Source organism: Dermacentor silvarum, chromosome 4 (assembly GCF_013339745.2).
Source record: "Dermacentor silvarum isolate Dsil-2018 chromosome 4, BIME_Dsil_1.4, whole genome shotgun sequence".
Classification (NCBI taxonomy): domain Eukaryota; kingdom Metazoa; phylum Arthropoda; class Arachnida; order Ixodida; family Ixodidae; genus Dermacentor; species Dermacentor silvarum.
This window is the reverse complement of record NC_051157.2, coordinates 143,239,427-143,260,956: the sequence shown is the minus strand read 5'-3', so window position 1 is coordinate 143,260,956 and position 21,530 is coordinate 143,239,427. Positions and strand designations below refer to the sequence as shown.

The 21,530-nt window shown below is 46.5% G+C and overlaps 1 protein-coding gene across 3 annotated transcripts in view; it reads left to right on the top strand.

Annotated features, from left to right (window-relative positions):
* The window catches only part of LOC119450704 (uncharacterized), a 31,264-nt gene extending 12,076 nt beyond the window's left edge, over positions 1 to 19,188 (top strand). The window contains exons 3-5 of one of the 3 annotated variants that reach the window (XM_049666157.1): positions 3,477 to 3,567; positions 6,481 to 6,635; positions 14,891 to 19,188. In XM_049666157.1, coding sequence (XP_049522114.1) covers positions 3,477 to 3,567; positions 6,481 to 6,635; positions 14,891 to 15,055 — 411 coding nt within the window. In that variant the 3' untranslated portion in view covers positions 15,056 to 19,188. The remainder of the gene's footprint in view (positions 1 to 3,476; positions 3,568 to 6,480; positions 6,636 to 14,890) is intronic. The other 2 variants (XM_049666156.1, XM_037714229.2) reach the window with 2 other exon arrangements.
* Positions 19,189 to 21,530: the final 2,342 nt, after the last annotated feature.

The window sequence follows — 21,530 nt, the reverse complement described above, 5'->3', positions numbered from 1 at the left end:
CCGCGACACCTTCGTTATGACATTTGTATACGGGACTGGAGATCACGCTCAGCTTGTTCTCGGCGATCAGGGCTCGCATACGTCTCAAAAAGACAGCGTTTGAATTCTTCCCAGGAAGTTAGGGCATCTGCACGGTTCTCATGCCAAACACGTGTGCCATCGTTGAGGCTGAAATATACGTTTTTCAGTTTGTCTGCATCGTCCCACTATTCGAACGAGGCAACACGTTCATAGTGCACCAGCCAATCTTCAACATCCTCATGCATGGCACCGTGGAAGGGATTCGGCGTTTGCGGATGGATTAATGTACACTGAATCGGCGTAGTGCCTTCCATACCGGTTGGGTTGGTCGGAGCTGCCATTGTCTCTGGGAGAAGTCCAAACTCGGGGGCTTGTCCACGGATCCTCCTGCTGGCACGGTGTATAGGCGTTACAACCGGTACAGGACTGGAGCTCCTGCTGCTTGGAGGGGTTTGGTGCATAGAGTAGATTACCCAGCCACGGCCGCTGGATAAAAAAAAAGGTGCGGCCTGCCGCGTGCATCGAAAACGGTGTGATCCGCCGCGGCGCCACTCGTCGGGGGCTATTGTCTGGCATCGGCATAGCAAATGCGTCAGGAACGCGCTTGGAACGCCGTCGCGCGTGCAAGCCAAAGCGTTCCATCGCCGATGGCTAGCGCCGTTCGGCCCAGCCAAGCGGCCGACAATGCAACTACGGCCGTCACGTTCGCTCCCATTGCAGCGCGCCCGACGCGGCAGGCCGCACCTTTTTTTTATCCAGCGGTCGTGACCCAGCACCTCCACCAGTTAGTCACGCGCTAAGGCAAGAGCAATCAACAGTACCAGCAGCCAGACACAAAGAATGCCAGACACAAAGGGACGATTCTCCAGCTGGCGCAGGATCTTCGACTTCGTCGTCTTCTTCGCCGCCGTTCTTACTGGGCATGCAATGCTGATCGTTTGCTGGCTCAAAACACCAGGTGGCATTGCCAGCAAACGATCAGCATTGCATGCCCAGCAAGAACGACGAAGAAGACAACAAAGTCGAAGATCCCGCGCCAGCTGGAGAACCGCCACTTCGTGTCTGGCATTCTTCGTGTCTGGCTGCTGGTACTGTTGATTGCTCTTGCCTTAGCGCGTGACAATATAGAGCAAACGCGACTTCTTCCATCGCGCAAAAGGCCGTGGGGGGGACGGGAGGGAGGGGAGGGAGGGAGGGGAGGCGACGTTTAGCTGCGGCACCAAATGCATATTCATATAAAAACGTTGCGAGGCGAGAAAGTGGTAAAGACTTCCAACGCTGCTCGACGAGTTTCCCGTTCTGATCTCGTCGAAAACCTCCGAGCCGCCCCCAGAGGCGCTGGCAACAGTCACCAACGCCGCGCGCATTCGGTGCGAACGCGGGCAAAACGTCGACGGCGTCGACAACAGTTCTGTGCGTTGCTGGTGCTGCTGCATGTCCAAGTTTATACAGCTGATAATACTACTATCCTTACTCCATATAGCTCTCTACTAAGTTGCTATTGCAATTGATGCTTCGCCTTTCAGGTGAAACTGCGACATTTTATTCCGTGTGCCATTTCAGGAATGTGACGTGCTCTCCTGGCACAGTTTACTGGAAAGGCGCGTTGCGGTTTATATGCCATCGGCTTTGCGTATTCATTAAATATGCAAAAAGAGAGTTGTGAAATTGCCCTTTTCATAATGTAGTATGATGTGAGCGCAGTATGGCATATTTCGCAAGTAGCCCTCCAGTGCTGTTTGTCTAAGTTATGTGCTGGCTGAGGCTCGGCACTTCAGGCAGCACACAATTGCTTTAACTCTTTCCTTGCCATGCCCAAGGAAATGAATATAAATTTGGTTGAAAGCTTTTTGACGTGTTATATTGCAGTTGTAACTCTTCCACGAGCAACGCCTTGCATCGTATGGAATCAAGGCTGCACTATTCTGATCAAACTTGGTAATATTCGGCGTGTTGGGGAGTGTCTAAAAATAAAATTTCTACCAGAGGTATCGTCAGAACTGGCTTCCAGTGCCTCTCGCATGAAAGCAGCATTGAGGACACAGGGGCCTCTGCTGGATTGTCAAATTTTAATTGACAGCTACGCTGCTCTAACAATGCAATGCCTAAAGCGTCAGCATATGCTTGGAAGTGCGCATTGTCTTGATTATTGCGTTATACTAACATATCGTGTACAACTTTTTTTTTTTTTCTGCAGCCGGCTGCTTTTATTAGTGAGTGTATGTGCAGCATATTCTGATATAATCTTCTCATTGTGGTGTTTTCACTCACAAGAGCACGAAGTATCGATTCCAGACTCACCTGCTGTGTAAGCTTTGCCAGTGGCCTGATATCTTACCATTCGAAGTCTGAACACAGGCTGCTCAAATGTCCTTATTCATTACTCTAAATAAGTACTGTAGCTAGCTTAAAGAGAGGCATTTATTGAGCATTACAATTAAGTATTTGGAGAGAGAGAAGAAGCGTTTATTCAAAGAATTTGGATTCAGCTTGGCAATGGGAGGGCCTCTCTTTCCAGAAGTCCTGTAGCATTGGCTGCCCGTCGCACCCATTGGACCAGGCCGAGCTGGTCTTTCTGGTCAGAGCTGGGTAGCAGTGCCTCCCATGGTCGTGCTGTGGGGTGTGAAATGGGTGTAAATTCCGGTGTGCGTGCACATGCCCATACAGTGCAGTAGAGCGATCCATGTCCTTTGCTGTGTGGCCGTCTGGATGTGTACTGCACTGGGTGTGTCACATAGTAAAAACTAAGGTCCATTGCGTTTGGACCCTACTCTTGTATCAAAATAAAATATTGTACAAGCAATTCCCAACTCCCAGCTTGCTGAGTGCCATCCCTTTACGTGCAAGGAGCGTGCGGTACAGTTTGTGAAACATTGCAATGTTGAGTACCATAAAGCGACATTCCCAAAAAGTATAAAGTTGATATAAATGCTTAGATTATAGCTCTGCAGTGCCAAATGGCTTAGAGGACAGCATTGCCATCAGTAAAGGCTTGGCATGCCACAAGGAACACAGCACATCAAGATGAGGGCTGCCAACTCGCCAATTCCTGCCACCTCTTTGTGATGGGTTAGACTATGGCAGCAGTGTTAACTGTTTTTGAATAGGCAAGTCTGATGTAGCATTTCAATGCAAGTAATGGCTCAACTTCTCGTGGTTTATGTTCACCTTGGCCCCACTGAAAGGGCAGAAGTACACAAAAGTACTGCAAGAGCAGTAGTTATGATCTGTAAGGGTAGAGGGATTTTCTCTACCAATAATTTGTGTTTCTGAAAAATCGCAAGGATTGAAAGGATGCTCGACTTGTACAAAATGATTTCATGTTTTTTTTTTTTTTTTTTTTCCAGTATGTAATTTTAGGTTGTAAGTATTTGTGCAGTTTCTTGTTTGCCTTATAAGTCATCGCACCAATGCGGTGTTGGAGCTTGAGTGCTTACGCTTATTCCATATTGCAGGGGGAGGACAGCTCCACGTGCCCAGAAGACCCCCCAGCGCAAGCCCCCCGGGTTTCACTAAAGGAGCAGCCAGGAACGAGTAGTGTGCTGCGTAAGTTGATGCTCACGACCTGCCTTGCATTGCTCTCTTATTTGCGTGCTTCTTGTTGCAGTTTCCATTCCATTCTTGTCTGGCGGCGTACATGAACGTCTAAAATGTTGAAATACTGTATCAAATGTTATCATAAGAAGCCAACAAACATTGACACCAAGAACAACATAGGGGAAATTACTTGCACACACTAATTGAATTAAAGAAATGATAATAAATGGAAATGAAAACGGATGAAAAAACAACTGTCCGCTGGTGGGGAACGAACCCGCGTCATCGCATTACGCGTGCGATGCTCTCACCATTGAGCTACCCCGGAGCCGTTTTCCCATCCACTTTCTGGGGTATTTATGTTTTACAACTAGAACTAACTCTGGGAGTGTTAGCCAGCGCCACCACTCACAAGCCTAGGGGCGGATGTGGAACATCCTTTCTGATGTTCTCTCTAGCCTTTGTGTTGCTGCTTGGTATGTATTAAACAAACTGCAGTCGAATGTGGACAAGCACCATTGCCTTCCGCATTGAGAATTGACGACACACAGGATTAGCAGCTGGAGGAGGTTCCCGAGAGATTTGGTCAACTGGTGACGCTACCATGGAGAAAGGAGAAACCAGCAGCCAGGCCATTGCTTTCACGTCTGGGAGAGCCACCGTGAATGCGTTGTTAAAGGCTAACTCCTACGAGATATTGGTCCACGTAAAAAGCAGAGTTTAATATACAGTAGATATAGAGTAGCGTCCGTGCAAATTTCATCGAGCCAGAGTGTCACAGAAAGCTCACCAATATAGCCGCTTGTGATACTAAAGCTGGGGGGGGGGGGGGGGGGAAGAAAGAAAAAAGCACCATCATTACCGCTCAGTGGAAGTGACGCATGACCCAACATGCGACTCACAGGCCACGCTGCTGTGTCGCGTGGATACCGTGAGTACCGCAGCCACCGCGTGGTGCTGCGATGAGCCCTCTTGGCGTGTGAGACGCTCAGGCTCCCGCATGTTCCAATTGGTCTCTGTGGTTCTCCGGGCATGGCTACGCAAGCCAGCCTGAGCTGTTGGCTTTTAACCCTTTGAGGGTAAATTATTTTCACCAAATGCGGCCCCTCAGGGTCGAATTTTTTATTGCAGATTTAAAATCTTCAGCCTGACCTATCCTTAAAAGAAATTGTTTTTTATTTTAGCGTGACCATATATTGACAAAAATATATTATTTTTCAGAGGTAAACATGCATTGTGATTGATCAATACTGATGGGCTTGCATAAATACTTCGCGATTCTAAGCACCCCCCCCCCCCCTCTATTTTCGCGAGAAAATTGGGAAAAAAGTTTGCACGCGAATGTTGCATGCGCTTGCTCACTCTTTTCGAGTCGGAGCTGTCGCAGTCCCGAGGTGGCACGGCGTCTGCAGCGCTATCTCGCCGCACAGCCGGACTGCAGAGGCGCGCGGACTCACTGCGCGGACTCTTGACGCTCGCGCGCCGCGCATCTTGGAGCCGACTGTTACGGAGATTTTTCGAATCTAAGCACCCTCCCTCACTTCGGGCATCGCGATCATGAAAAAAAAGGGGGTGCTTAGAATCGAGTAAATACGGTAAATGTATTCTGATTCGGCACTTGGGCAGTAGTCTGCATCGGAGGAGTCACTGCTCGGCTCACTTGCAGCAGAACAACCGGCCACATGCCCATAGCATAGTTGAACTGTGTATGTGAGCGCATGCAAGAAAACTTGATGGCTGTGCGCCCATCAGAAAAATCAACAGAGTCGGAAACTTGCTGTAATTCTTCGTCCCCTCGCCAAACAGGGGCAATCAGTTTTCTGAAGTCTCAAAAAAAGAAATGCAGGCATGGTAGCATCGTTCGTATATGGCGGCATTGTTTGTATATACCAGAGCCCGCCTGTGAACAGATGTAATGGCACTCCTGTGAGCAATAAACGAGCTAACATGTATTGGTGACCTTTTGAAAGATTAGAAACCAGATATCAGTTTTTACAAGCTCAATGAATGGAAACAGCCCGCGAGATGAAACCAAAATTAACCGTCGCATGCCTGCACACGCGCGTATGCGAGAGCAGTTGCTGAAATGCCAGTACGAGGAAGCCGTGGAATAAAAAGCAAGAGACGATGGAGTGAAAAAAAGAATACCTTGTATCCTCACAGGGTGGCAGCCCTTGCTGGACAACAAGGAGTTTAAAAATTAGTGCGTTTTTCAAGCGTATAGGCGACGCCATATATGTGAGGCATTGACCATTTGGGACTTATTCATGGCGCCATATATTTACATCTCCGACCCTCAAAGGGTTAACGGAGGACAGAGCCGATTCCACCCTTGCGTTGGTGAGTGCACTGATCTCGTCTAGTGACTACATTTCATTGACACGTGCACTTTCATTTTCTGAGCCAACGTATGTTTCCTTTTTTTTTTTAAATTGAGTGATACTAGATGGACTATGTGTATAGTCACCATTTTCCTACTAAACCTTCATTTGCAAGTCTGTGCTTGCGTGTGTCTGCATTCCTCACGTTATACTGCGTTGGGGTGCACTTGGTAGATAAGGACAGAGTGAGGTACACAAAGACACATACTGCACGTTAAAGAATCCCAGGTAGTCAAAATTAATCTGGAGTACCTCACTATGGAGTACCTGGTAATCAAATTGTGATTTTGGCATGTAAAACCCCAGACATTCAGGCACATGCGCCTGAATCGGTCCTTGTCTTTCAAGTGCACCCCAACGCAGTACAAGTTGCCAGCTCGTCCAAGAAGGAGCATTCCTTCATGCACCTCGTTCGCATGCGGCGTTACCATCTTTAAGGATGACTTAGCAGTATTTTAAATTCATATACGCAGTTGTATCTGTCAGCACATGCGTTTACAATTTGCATGATTGAATCAAGCTGTTTGCTTTCCATTTGTAGACCACCGTCCGGCAGATGACGAGGCCAGCCGGCCATCTCGACGGAGAGGTGCCAACGATGTGATCGAGCGGATTGTCGCCGAGCAGCAGCGTCAGAGTGACTTGCTGTCACAGATGACCGAGCAGTTGCAGCAGCTGGTCGAGAGCAACCGACGGGTACGTAGAACTCTTTCACTCCATTTCGTAATTGGCAAGGGTGCTGTGAAAGCTACGCAAGTAGTGTGGTTGTTGAATCTTCAATCCACACATATTGCACTGCACTTGGTTTTTTATCTGCGATGCTTTCTACAGAATAAATATTTCATATATCACAACTCGTACCTGCCATCTCTTACGAATCTTTTGTATGCTGAACTAATTTGGGCTAGTTTTACCATTTTATGAATGATTGACAGGTTTTGAAGAAAACCAATTCTGTGCTCGAATATGCTTGCTCCATGAACCCTCCGTTAAATATCTTGCAATGCATGGTGCAAGAGGGTTGCCCAGTGTTTGCATACGTGGGAGATTACTTCGAAAATGTGGCTCGCAGCCACGCTGATAGCCATGGTCAGCCACAGCCGGGCTAGAAAAGGAGACATGCGCCAACCTGCCTCCGCTCTCGCCTGCACTTGCTCGCATTACCGCGAGCGAGCTCCCCGTCAGTAAATTTTAGCTTACTACATGTACTTAAGAAGCATGGTGTCACGCGCGCTCATGTGAACATGAACAGATCTTACTCGATGACCACAAAGACTTGCCACCACGACGCCACCGAGATGAAGAGCGCAGGCAGCACACCCATCCACCGCATCGGCCAGGTTAAAAGAGAAGAGATGCGCGCTCGCTTCTCCCACCCATCCCCTTCAGCGCGCACTTGATCATGTTACCAAGCGCTTGCTCATCCCCCTTTCGGCCGCGGAATACGGTGCACACCAAGGTACCATCCTTCTCAAGTCGCCCTTGCACGCTTTCCCTCACACCCACAGCGCACGTCGCGCAGGGCACGATAGGATCTCTTGAACCTTATACGGAACAGGACGGTAGGAAGGTCTTGAGTTTATTACTAGTACTGCTACTCGTGTTTATTAGACGCTGCTTCGCTTCGGTGGTCGCTCTCTGCCATGCGGCACGCAATTGGAGAGGTGCATGCTCAAGCAGCCGCATGTAATTCAACCATGTGACCATCGGCGTCCACGGAACTGTCCATTTATTGGGGCGGTATTCGTTTGCGGCCGCAGTGAAATTTTGTTACACTGAAATCGCGTATGAACACACTTGGTTATATTCAGGTTCAAAGTATGTGGTGTTCTATGGACAAAAAGGAGTAAAAAGTTTTCTTATCGATAAGTTCATTATAGTATTGAACTGCAACATAGTGCTGCAGGGTGCGTACAGGTCCTTTAAATCCTTGAAAACCCTTGAAATTGAAAAGTGCGTTTTCAAGGCCCTTGAAAGTCCTGGAATTTTTTTCCTTCCTTGAAAATCCTTGAATTTCGTGAGCGATGCACACTGATATCGACATTGCAACCTCCTTTCTGTGGTAGGTCAGCGTTGATGTGACAAACTCCTCATTTCAGAAACAATACGCCGGTGCGAGCACGCTTGGTTCCGTTTTGCAGAACTGCACGGAAAAATAAGACTTCACCGCGTCAAACCGTGAACAGAGCAGAGCGAGAGACCCATGCCGCACTTCGGTGCTGGTTCTGCTGGCAGTGTGTACGCTGCTTTCCTCACCCTATCGTTTGTTTCACTCCTCGCCCGTCGGTCTGCCTTGTCCCACTTTCGCTCGTGTGCACGAGGTGAAGCTAGTGAAGCTAAAGAGAGCTATAGTGGAGCAACTTTACCACTGATGCTCAGTGCCTTTGGGTGGAGGTTTGTTATATTATTTATGATAAGTGCAATAATAATGACTGGGAGCTTACCACTGTCGTTGAAAAGAAAAGTGTACAATCATTGCATTCTACCGGTGCTAACATATGGGGCAGAAACTTGGAGGTTAACAAAGAAGCTCGAGAACAAGTTAAGGACCGCACAAAGAGCGATTAAAAAATAAAAAATTTAATTATGGTGTTTTACATGCCAAAACCAGTTCTGATTATGAGGCACGCCGTAGTGGGGGACTCCGGAAATCTGGACCACCTGGGGTTCTTTAACGTGCACCTAAATCTAAGTACACGGGTGTTTTGGCATTTCGCCCCCATCGAAATGCAGCCGCCGTGGCCGGGATTCGATCCCGCGACCTCGTGCTCAGCAGCCCAACACCATAGCCACTGAGCAACCACGGCGGGTGACAAAGAGCGATGGAACGAAAATTCTTTGAACTAACGTTAAGAGACAGGAAGAGAGCGGTGTGGATCAGAGAACAAACGGGGATAGCCGATATTCTAGTTGACATTAAGCGGAAGAAATAGAGCTGGCCAGGCCATGTAATGCGTAGGATGGATAACCGGTGGACCATTAGGGTTACAGAATGGATACCAAGAGAAGGGAAGCGCAGTCGAGCTGGGCAGAAAACCAGATGGGATGACGAAGTTAGGAAATTTGCAGGCGCAAGTTGGAATACGCTAGCACAGGGGTTCTCAAGCATGTTCGTTCCAGGGAACCCTGCTAAGCTCCATGAAGCGCCAAGGAACCCCCCCCCCATTTAACCAAATTAAAATGTCCTAATTAAACGAACGTCGAATTACTCAAGGTATCAAGAAAACAATAAATGAATGCTTACTACGTCAACAGGCTTTTATTTACTGAATGAATAGACCGATCCCACCGACCGATCTGCGCATGCGCCGGCTTACCGGAAGTAGCACGGCCACCATCTTGGTTGTAGTCAACTGGTCAACCACACAACCGCAGTACAGTCACTGTAACCGCAATCCGCGCTCGTTGAGTACTGCGCACGAGCTTCCCAGACATCTCTACGACTCCACCACCGAGAAACATTTGTCATGTATTTTAAGAAATTACATCAGCTGTTCATTGCAGCATGTGAGGGGAATGTTGAAAAGAGCCTGCGGCTCCTTCATTTCGGTTGTTACCCGCTGATAACGCGTTGGGTATCATATTTGTTCGAGCTTTGTATGTAGTACATGTTGATGTATGCGGTCGTTCTGTGTTACTATTTTTGCACACGTGCATCTCGGTGACTGCACCGTTATGTTTGCTTAGCGACGGACATAATAGGATTTGTATACCTGTTGGAGACAGGTTTGAAGTGCGGCGCTGAAACTTTCGTGCCCTAATGATGCTTACCTACAGGGGTTTCGCGCACGACTTGCAGACTTCGGTAACAGCGATATCTAGAAGTTCTTGGGTAAGCTACGCGGCGTTTTTAACATTAAAACACCGATAGCCAATCATCGCCAAGTCATCGATAGTCAAGCAATAGCTAATCGATAATCAATCAATAATAATAAATTACGGAAAATTCTGGGAATGACTGGGTAGTGCTTAGCCTTACCCAAATATGTAGTCAATACATTTGGATAGCCAATCGATAGCCAATCAATAGCTAATCAATAATCGATCAATAATCAATAAATTCCGGAAAATGCTGGGCATGACTTGGTAGTGCTTCGCCTAGCCCAAATACGTGGCCAATACCTTGCGATAGCTAATCAATAGCTAATCGATAATCGATGAATAATCAATTACGGAAAATGCTGAGGATGACATGGTAGTTCTTAGCCTAGCCCAAAAACGTGGCCAATCATTGCGATAGGCAATCAATAGCTAATCAATAATCGATGAATAATCAATTCCTGAAAATGCTGGGGATGGCTTGGTAGTTCTTTGCCTAGCCCAAATACGTGGCCAATACCTTGCGATAGGCAATCAATAGCTAATCAATAATCAATCAATAATCAATAAATTCCGGAAAATGCTGGACATAACTTGGTATTGCTTAGCCTAGCCAAAATACGTGGCCAATACCTTGCGATAGGCAATCAATACCTAATCGATAATCAATCAATAATCAATAAATTACGGGAAATGCTGGGCATGACTTGGTAGTGCTTAGCCCAAATACATGGCCAATACCTTGCCACAGCCAATGAATAGCTAATCAATAATCGATCAATAATTAATAAATTTCGGGAAATGCTGGGGATGACTTGGTAGTGCTCAGCCTAGCCCAAATACGTGGTCAGTAGCTTGGGATCGGTAATCGATAGCCAATAGCTAATAGATAATCGATAAATCTATAAATTCCGGAAAATCTAAGTACACGGGTGTTTTCGCATTTTGCCCCCATCGAAATGCGGCCGCTATTCGTCCCCGTATTTCTTCTCGCGCTGTGTAGTACCACTACCACCTATTAATCCGTTGGATCCACTTCTCTCGAAGCTTTCGCTCTTTAGAAAACACATAGAACCCGAAGCCTTTCTCCCTTGTGTGGTTGTTCTAGCACCCAAGAACGCAGCAGGTCAATCCTCCCATCGCACGATGGCTCTACACGAACCATAAAAATTGCCAAAAAGCGTTCGGAAACAGGACGCACAGGCACTCCGGGCGGCTCGAGCGGCCGGATGACTACAAGTACCAGCATGCACCGCGGCAGCGGTGGCGTCGTGAAACTGGCCGGTGGGATCGGTCTATTAGCAAATCTTGTTTCTATTTTGCACAAGAGCAGTTAGCAAAGGCGTTTCTCAGTTAGCAAAGGCGTTTCGTGGCTGAGCACGAGGTCACGGGATCGAATCCCGGCCGCGGCGGCCGCATTTCGATGGAGGCGAAATGCAAAAACTTTTGCCCGTGTACGTGCTTGCGTTGTAGTGCATGTTAAAGAACCGCAGGTGGTCAAAATTAATCCGGAGCCCTCCACTACGGCGTACCTCACAGTCAGAACTGGTTTTGGCACGTAAAACCCTAGAAAGAAGAAGAGCAGTGCGAAAGCTGAAGTTCTCGTCATCTCATGACTTATTTGAGCTAGCAGCGGCAAAGGCCTCGCGACATCCTTCGCAGCGCGGCCGCGGCGCGCGTCTTCATCTGAGACACTCTTTTCACTACCGCGCGCACATCCCAATTATTTTTTCGCTAGTGAGCTGGTCGCCAACAAATTGCCCGCCCATCGCGATGTAGCCGGTGCTCTTCATCTTCGACAGCTTTGCACTGAGTCAAAGCGAAACTACTGCTTACCGCAACCGCTGCGGAGAAAACCACGGCCGTTATCGACGAGATCATGGTCGGCGACCTTGCGGTTCAGAAGGCAGGCGGCCGACGCCATAGCCGACGCACTCACCAAGTCAAAACGAAACTACCGTTTGCTGCAACAAGTGCGCACGAAACCGCGGTCGCTATCGACGCGATCATGGATGGCGACTACGCAGCGAAAGGCACGCAACCGCTGCTGCGGACGAAACTGTGTTGGTTATCGACGCGATCATAGATCGCGATTACGCACTTATGAAGGCACGCGGCTAGCCGCCAACGCGGTGTTACGCGCGGCGATTAACGCAAGAATAAAGGCTTTGAGGACACAATTAGGCACGAAGAGTTCCGGCGTTGCTGTCAGTCACGTATAGTGTACGATTGCCGCTGAGGACCATACCAGTGAGGACTGCATCGCTTCGTTTTTGGACGCTAGCGCCGTTTTAGCTCTTTTGTGGCGCGCACTTGTAGTGCTCCGCGCATCAGTTTTTTTTTTTTTTTATTCCTCCGAAGTATAACATCATTTATCAGTGGCTCGAGGAACCCCGAGCAGGGGCCTGCGGAACCCACTTTGAGAACCCATGCGCTAGCACAAGACAGGGGTAATTGGAGATCGCAGGGAGAGGCCTTCGTCCTGCAGTGGACATAAAATATAGGCTGATGATGAAGTGCAATAACATTACCGTATGTTCCAATCTATAATTCGCACCTTTGTATAAGACGCACCCCCCTCAAAACGGCAGTTTTCCCGAAAAAAAGTAAACGTATACAAGTCGCATCGGTGTATAAGACGCACCTGTTCTTTCGGTAAGTGATTTTAAAAAGTTACAGTGATGTTTCGCTCTGTGAAAGCGGGTCACGCGCAAGGGTATGGGTGCCATATATTTCCACTCCAGGCGCATTTCTGCCGTTGTGGTTGCCGCAATGTTCCGTATAAAGTCCAAGGGCAATAACATTGTCTTCGCGCGCCATATGCTGCTTGTGCAAGTGAAAGCTTGCGATGGTGAGCCGAATCGCGCACAAGGGAGGAAAGCAGGAAGGCAGCCCAGGAAGGAGGGGGGGGCTGCCTGTACTGTCGTAGCAACTGCGTAGTTTGCACAGCTGCGCGCGCCGTATCTTATCTGCAGATGTGACGACTTCGGGGTAGATCGACTCGTGGTTGGCCTACCGCTGTTTGCGTTGCTGCTCCATCGCTCTCGCACGGCGCTTGGAGGCTTTATCACGAGAACCCGGCACCTCGACAGTGCGCACAGAACCCGTAGCAATTAAGTCGACGAGTACGCTTCGCGTGGCCATAACATCGGATCCAATTTTGACGGCACTTTTTCCAGAAAAAGAAACGTACATAGGTCACACCGTTCTATATGACGCACCGACGAAAAATCCAGAAAAAAAAAGCATCTTATACAGCTGAAAATATAATATGCTGAATGTTTTGGAAATATTTAATGAACCAACCCAGCTAATACTGCAGAAGCCTGAGCAGCTGTTGTGAGTGTTTGTTGCGTTAACTTTTAATATTGCAGACTTGGAAATGATCAAGATAAGACATGTTTTACAAAATTGCTATAGACGTCTAGTATAGACCACTTATAACGTAACCGTTTATAGTGCAGAAGTGGCTACAACGCGGCCTTTTCCAACTCCCATTTACCCTGCCATAGAACTCCATGTATACGCATACCGCTTACAGTGCAGCCGCGTAAGACGAAATACCGGTTATAATGCGGCTTCCGCGGGAAACTCTCCCTCACAAGGGCGGCAATGAGCACGCTTCTCAACAAGGTGCGTGCTCCCAGCCGGCGTATGCATTATTCAATGCAATCAAACTCTCGTTAATTCGGACTTATTTGGCTGCACATCGGTTAATTCGGACTACTTTCAGAGCTTGGTGAGCGAGGAGCGCAGCAAATGTCCGATGCAAAAGAGCATGAACGGCACTAGCATCCAACCGAAATGAAGCGGCGGAGTCCGCATCGCCACAGCCATCAGTTGAAATCGTACGTGAATGACAGCAACGCCGGAACGCTTCGAGCCTATTTGTGTCTTTAAAGCCTGTATTCTTGTATTTACCGCCGCGCATAACACCGCGTTGGCTGCATGCTTTCGTAACTGCGTAGTCATCATCCACGATCGCGTCGATAGCGGCCGCGGTTTTCTCCGCAGCGGTTGCAGCAAACAGTAGTTTCGTTTTTACTCGCGTGCCTAAAAAACTGCGTAGTCGCCATCGATGATCACATAGATAGCGACCGCGGTTTCGACTGCAGGTGTTGCAGCGAATGGTAGTTAATTCGTCCAGACTCGGTGTGTGCGTCGGGCGTGTGCTTTCAGCACTGCAAATTTGCCGTTCATAATCGCGTCGATAGCGGTCACGGTTTTTTCCGCAGCGGTTGCGGCAAATAATTGTTTCGTTTTGACTCTGTGCAAAGCTGTCGAGCTTGAAGAGCACAGGCTACATCGCGATGTGCACACGATAGTACAAAGCGTGTCTACATGCTTGGTCTACATGTTTTGCATACATGCAGGGCTTGAAAATCGTCGTTTTGGTTATAGTGTGGTACTGCTTATAGTGCAGATATTCACGACTCCAGCGACTTACGTTATAAGCGGTCTACACTTATTTGTTATAATATAATGGATGTGTAGCAAGACTACACTGAATGGTTTGGAAATGTTCGGTAAACATGTCCAGTAAACTTTTTTTTTTTGGTATTGCTGTGAACTTGTAAAGTGATCAACGTTATACATTATTACCATCATTGGCATATACATTTATTTCTTTTTATTTTAGTGCAATAACCCTATACTGGATAAATCTCAGCCGCTGTGTAAGCGTTCATTTTGTGTTGTGATCTTGAGAAGCGTTACATTTTTATTATAATTGTGATATACATTTATTTATTGTAAGTGCAATAAAACTAGTCATTTTTGGAAGTGTTAGAGTAAAGAAATCCTACTTTGGATGCCGCTTTGAGTCCTTGAAAAACCTGTGACAGGTCCTCGAAAGTCCTGGAATATCCTTGAATTTTTGCATTGGAAAACTGTATGAACCCTGTGTTGTATGGTTTTACTAGCTACATTCACAACCTGCTAAAAGTAAATGCGATGTTCTCTCAGGTTCTGCAGTCTTGTAAATTCTTGCAGTTGAGCGTACAGTACGTGTTATGCAGCACCACTAGGTAGCAATTTAGCAGCGTAGCTAACCAGCAAATTAACTTAGTTTGGGTAAGTGAAAGTAAGTTGATTAGCGGAGCTAATTGAAGTACTTATACCAACTTTTTCAGCTCGAAGAACGTGTGGGGCACGCTATGGAGCACATCGCTGGCCAGAACAACCAGGCACAAGTGCTTCAGCAGGAGCTGGTCAGTGTCCGGGAGGCTATGGAGCGCTCTGCGCAGGCGCAAGAATTAATTGCTACTGTGCTCTCGAACCCCCAGAGGCCAACATAGTGCACATTGAGGGTCCCATCGTCTGGGCTGATTGCCATGCTGGTTGTAAACCAACTAGCCCAGCCTATAACTCCAGGCATGGTGTATTTAATTTCTCTTGTGTGTGTGGGTATGTGTGCATACATGTTTTCTTCTGTAGTATTTAGGTTCTTGCTTGCCAGGCAGGCAACTTCTTAATATTTTCTCGTATGTAACATTGCGTATTTATATCCTCAGTATTCTTAATTTCATTTGATCAAGGCAGTGATCTTGTACTTCCTCTTTATTGTGCCAGACTATTCCGAGTGCGTGCACTGCCCAGGAATACTACTTGTTAATACTTGCAGCAGCATAGCAGATGTGATATTTTCAGTGTTTGACGAGAAGTTAGGTCATTTTACAATTTTTATGCACTGTTGATGTGAACACAAAGTGTTTCGAGAGAGTACAGTCGGACAATCCTACTACAGCAAGATGTCAGGACAGGAAATTTTTGTGTCAGCTGCAAATGTACAATTTGTCGCATTTCACTCTGCCCGAGCACAAATTGTTCACTTGTTATTGCAGGTGAAACTGCTTCAACTGTTTCGCCACAGGTTGTTGCTGTGCATGTTGTTGTTGGGTTTCAGATGGAGCTGTGCGCACAATTTTGGTTGTGTCATAATGCCAGTTGTGATATTCCTCACGAGTAGCTATTTTTTGGGGGGGCGGGGGCAGGCATGTGAGCCACAGTACAAATTTTGTCGAGTGTCATCATCTAGTCAGTAGCGTTGTTTCTTATGTTACATTTACTGGTGTTGAAATGTTTCAAGACTGCCTGATTTAAATCAATCTGAGCTATGAGAATTGACATATGTTTAGCATGGCCTTCTGGAAAGTTCAGCAGCCTTAAGAGAAATCGTTAGCTCGAGAGCCAGCTTCGAGCCGACTTGAAATACACGTGAAATGCAGAAATGATCACACTTTGCTATCTTAGATCAATCAAATAGAAAGAAAAATGAAATCTACCCATCGTAGAAGAAAAATTTTGATTTAGGGCCTCAAATTTCCGTCCAAAAATTTTCCAAAAACTTGAGCTTAGAAAATTGAAGCACAAAGTTTACAAATCTGTAACTCTGCATCAAATACATAGTATACATTTCGCAGTTCTGTAAACTACATCTGTTAGAGCATCTCAAGCATACAAATGTTAATATAAATTAACAGCTTGCATGGGAACTGTTACCATATATACAACAGTCTTGAAGACAAATTAGTGATATACATCAGAGCGATGTAAAATGTACGTCACTTTGAGCCACTTTAATTGTCTGAATAGGTTCAGTTGTAAGCTTGATTATTCAGCTTTTCTTTTTTTCTGATTTCACAGTATTTTTGCAAAAAAAAAAATGGTCTAAAAAATTTGCTTTACGTACAGTGGGCAGAGCTATAACTTTTACTTTTAAATACAACAAACCAGATCAAACTCGATGCTGCAGTTGCCAAGAAAAAGTATTTCTTCGTTCCCAGGTGTTTAGATCTAAGTTCCCGAGGTCAAGCTCCTTAGTGCTGTTCCTGGACGTCCTTGTGGGACCTTATAAATGCTTCAAACGTTTCATGACATAGCTGACGCAGTTGGCTTCCGTTAATTTGACCCTCGCAGGACCGCAAAAATTTAGTCTAGTTCTCTAAAAGTCGAATTAAGAAATAGTAGCAAAATGAATTAATTCAAATCTTTTCTTTATTGCTTGAAGTAGTCTGTAATGTATTTTTGTTTCTTGCTCTTGAAGTGCGACTCGACCAGCATGAGGTGGAAATAGCCAATGTGTTTAAAAGCCGCTTCAGTGTGACACATGAAACAAGCAGGAACAAATGTCTTCGCTGGTAGAAGGAACAACTAAAGGATAAACATTAAGTAAAACAGCTTCACACCTAGGGAAGCATTAAGCATCATCTACTGAATTCATTGTGTTTTCAAGCCTTTAGTAAAGGCTGCGCTTGAAGAGGCACCAGTGTGGGTCAAATGAACCAAATCGACACGCTTTTGAGTTCGAACTAGACGAGATTTCTATCTACAGCAATGTATAATTTTTCTCCGGGGCTTTCCAGTTGGTTCGAATTGAGCAAGGTCGAAATAACGGGAGTCGACTGTACGTGTGGTTCACGCCACGACATTAGAATTCCTCTAAAGCAGGGATTAACAGGGCTAGAACAAGGAGTGTCGCTGAAGCCAACATTTCAACAGGGGGACTTGTTCTGTCGAAACATTGGCTTCGGTGACATTCCTTGTTAACCACTTCATGCCTCCATCCTCCTGTGAACCTCCATCTTGTTTTGAATTTCCGTACCTGCCAACTTTTACGATTTTATCGTGAAATTCCCAATTTTGAAAGCTCGTTTACGGCTGTCATATTGGCACTAATAAGTTTACTTTCATTTGCAGCCAGTTTAGGGTAAATTTAGCTTTTAAAAACTACAAAAAAAAGCGTCCCCGATGAATGTTTCAGCCTGATTTTTCGGACATGCTGGATTAATCGGACCTACCCATGCTAGCACCATCTACTTAATGATATGATTGCAACCAAACTATCGGCCGCCATTATATGAATACTTCATGAATAAACATCCCGAATATTGTTCGTTTGTCTCTGGCAGGTATTGCTTCCTTCTTGCTGCAACTACTATAAAGCAGAATGCCTGTTCACAGCGTCTCTACAGAACACACTTCCCAGATTTCTTAAATAAGCAGTTGACAGGTTGAGTAACAGAACAGTTTTTAGTACTTTTCACTTGATATTCTTTTCTGGCTTCGACCTCATTATTTTTCCGATGCCAAGGTCGGCAGGTCTGTATTTCTAAAGCAAGGAGCTACTTGTTTTGCAGCCCTGCGCTCTGCAGCACCACTGCAATTGTTGGTGTCACACCTCTCATTGCTTTCAGCAATCAGTGCCTTCTTGTTGTCCAAATAACTGTGGCCATGAACTTTGTGGCATTGTTAGACTTGGCGTCGTGTATTGTGAGGACTCAACTGACCGCATTGCACGAGTCGCTTTAATGAGGAGTAGGAGGGTAGTGCTAGTAGCTAGGGGCGAATATAACTCGTGGGTGTCAAGATAAAACTCGTGGTGAGCCTGTGGGACATCTGTCACGGCGAGGAAGTGTTCAGCTGTTAGGAGCTCGAGGTAGAGGACACCTGGGGGGGACGATCACGGTAAGGCCAATCGGGGCGCATCCCGGTGACGTTTGCTCACACGTGTCGCTCAAGTGTGGGAGGAAGGGGCATGGTTTGCGTGGGAAAGTAGCTCCAGCACTCTAGCCACGTCCACTATGTTGCTGGTGGGCCGTAGATGAAGCTTGGAAAATGGCCGTCGTATGAGGTGCAGGAAGTCGCCTCGATCCCCACAACAGCAGAAGGGACAGTTGGGACCAAATAGACAGAATGCCAGCTTACAATATTGCTTACCAATTTCAAAAGGCACAAAAATATGCGTTTGTCTGGCTAAGTCACGCCAACAGTCCTTCGAGTGAGTTGAAAAACAATGAAATATGCATGAGAAACTAATGATGTCTTTGTGTAATAGGGCTGAAAATAGGTACGGTAACATACAAAGGGTACCTGTTAATAAATATGCTAAAATATGTGTCCTAAATTTAGGGATATTTTTCATACAGCTTTTCAGCAACGCCTCATGTTCATGTATACACATATACATTCAGTCATGTTACAGCTGAATGCCGTTTCAGAACTGGCATGTTGACTTTTGTCACTTTTTTTTTTCTAGAATGTTTGGTTACTTGTCCATCTGGGACTCTGATAGGTAACTCTTCCCTGTGCTCCTGTGTCAACAGTCAATGTGAACAATTTTTAATGATCATGAGTCATTTGACTGTTTATAATGTGTACCTCAAGCAATACTTTCATCAGCCTACCTCAGACGTTTCCATTTGCTAGAATTGTCAGTGCAGATGCACGTAGTACCCTCGTTATTTCGGTTTACAAGTATTGCCATGGGGGCACTGCGGCTTCGGCAACATTCCTTGTTCTGCCACTGTTATTTACTTCATGGGGACACTGGTGTGCCGCACCAGTGAACTTTTTTTTTTACCCATTGTATACACTTTGTACATGTTCATGCCATTACTGTAATTGCCATAAATAAAGGTTTACACACAAACATGTGCGTACTCAGTTTTCTTCACTTTAATACTGTGGAAAGCTTTGAACACAACACACAGTGCTGCTAATTGATTGTTAAGAGGAAGAAAGAAACAATAAAAAAAGGCCGAGAGGTCACTCTGAGACACATTCTTCTAGTCAGCTACTCTGCACTGGAAGAAAGGTAAGAGGGACGGAAAGAGGATCAAAATGGGTGAAAAGAAATGTTAAATTGTCAGGTTTACCATGTCAAAGTTGTTCATTGGGCTGTGAGGGATGCCATAGGGGAGATCTCGTAATTATTTTTGACCACCCGGGGTCCTTTAGCATGCACCTGAAGAAGGTGGTACACAAGTGTTGCATTTCACCCCTATCGGAATGCTGGCCATGGCGGCTGATCATTGAACCCTCTTGCTCGGCAGCACAGCGCCCTGGCAGCTGCAGCGACTAAGATGGGCGCTGATTAAGACGGAGGCAAGAGGGGCAATGCACATAATGGGCAGATCTACTAGTAGCCTAGAGTAGTAGTCTTACCCATACTTTAAAAGAAAGTATCGAGTAAGGTCTGGATTACCTGAAAACTGGTTTTACAGTTGCACTGCCAAGGGCCCAACATAACGCCCTCTGACGATGGCTGGCTGTTAAGGCGGGGCAAGCTTATCGGCTAACCCTCTGTCGAACTTCTATGTGAAAAGAAAGGGTACTGTAATATATTTCAGAATGCTGTCTTGTATACAGATTATAGCAATGAAGGAGCATGACAACACACTTTACCACTCGAACTGTTTCAATCACATTTTCGTTTAGAGGAATTGTAAGGCGCTGATGGAGCAGGAGCAACACGTACAATGGAATAGCAGGTGTAGTGTGCACCATTGTTCTTATGTCTGCGAGTTTTCGAGCATAGGTGGATACTCCGGGCACTTCTCCAAGCTCACGGGACGCTTCCATGGGTGGTGAGTACTTGTACGTATAGGTTCGTTTAGACACTAGTGCAGCAGGAAACAGAAATTAGGTTCTTATAAAACGAGTACCACTGAGGACTGAGCGCATGGAAATCGCCATGCGGCGCATGGAGCAAGCTGGAGGTATGCACTTTCAGCTAGCGAGGCTTTGAGTGTGATGCTTGCCATGTTTGGATGGTTTTGAGCTTGCTGCTGAAAGAATTTTCTCTCAGCATACTCAAAATAATGAAAGTTCACTGACTTTCATGCAGACAAGACTCGGAGTATGACTGTAGTCCTGACAATGACAGCTCATTTTTTGCAACAGCATTTCTCCCGATGTCAAATGGTGTCAATGTTTTCAAAAACTTTTGTTTCTCCAATGTCGAGGATCACGAGATAAATTTCATCCTCTTATAATACGTGTCTGAGCACGTCTACCTATCGCATGTACGAGCATCAGGGACAAAACCAGCAGAAAAGCCCGGAAATATATTTGTTATACCCGATATTCGTTCTAAGCATGCACGCAGATATTGGCAAAAGAAAAATCGCGATCAGGTCTATACGAAAAACAATGCAAAGGGGGTGCCCATATCGAACCAGCAGAGGGCCTCGCGCATATTTCGATGACCCGCCAACATCTTGCCGTGCCGATACGAGGTACGGGAATAAAATTAATTACATAGACGCACACTCTCCACCTGCGCAATCAGTGTCATCGCGCGGGATTGGCACTTAAATTGGCTTGCCGAATGCGGTCCGACCAAGCCAATTAAGCCGCTGGCCAAAACAAGCTCGCCGCCGACATAAGTTTCGGGCACGGAAGGGACTGCATGTGGATTGATCTCAACTACAGCCATCAGTATAGCCCATGCGTCTGATCTGACGCTCTATCGCTTATATATAAGGTCTCCGAGGGCGACCGTGTTGGCGGCGAGCTCCTGCGACGGCTAAGTAGAAAACTTTATTCGGTGTTTTGTAATAAAGTCCGTGTAATTATGTGGCGTGGAGCAGAGGTAGAATACCCGGCCTCAAATCTGCAGGTCATAAGTTCGAATCCTACTCCAGTCCACTACATCTTCAGGCATGGAGTGGTGCCTGACACCGGCAAGAAAAATATATATATATATTGCCGAGAGCTAGTGGGGCTATACTACTTCAGGTGCAACCAAACTAGGAAGGCCCACTAAGCTTCATCAAAGTCACTCCCTCACCAGAACAGAAATTGGCCTCCCTGGTGCAGTATTCGGCCACTACCTCCCTCATGACTCCGACAATTAACCCATGGCCCTCAGTCCCCAGTGGCTGCGGAGCACCTGACCAAGGCGGCGGCTAGACCTGCTACGCGGCAGAGGGTGCTAAGAATCTCTGGGTCCGGACAGGTCGCCAATGGAAACTGAACCTGGCAACGTTC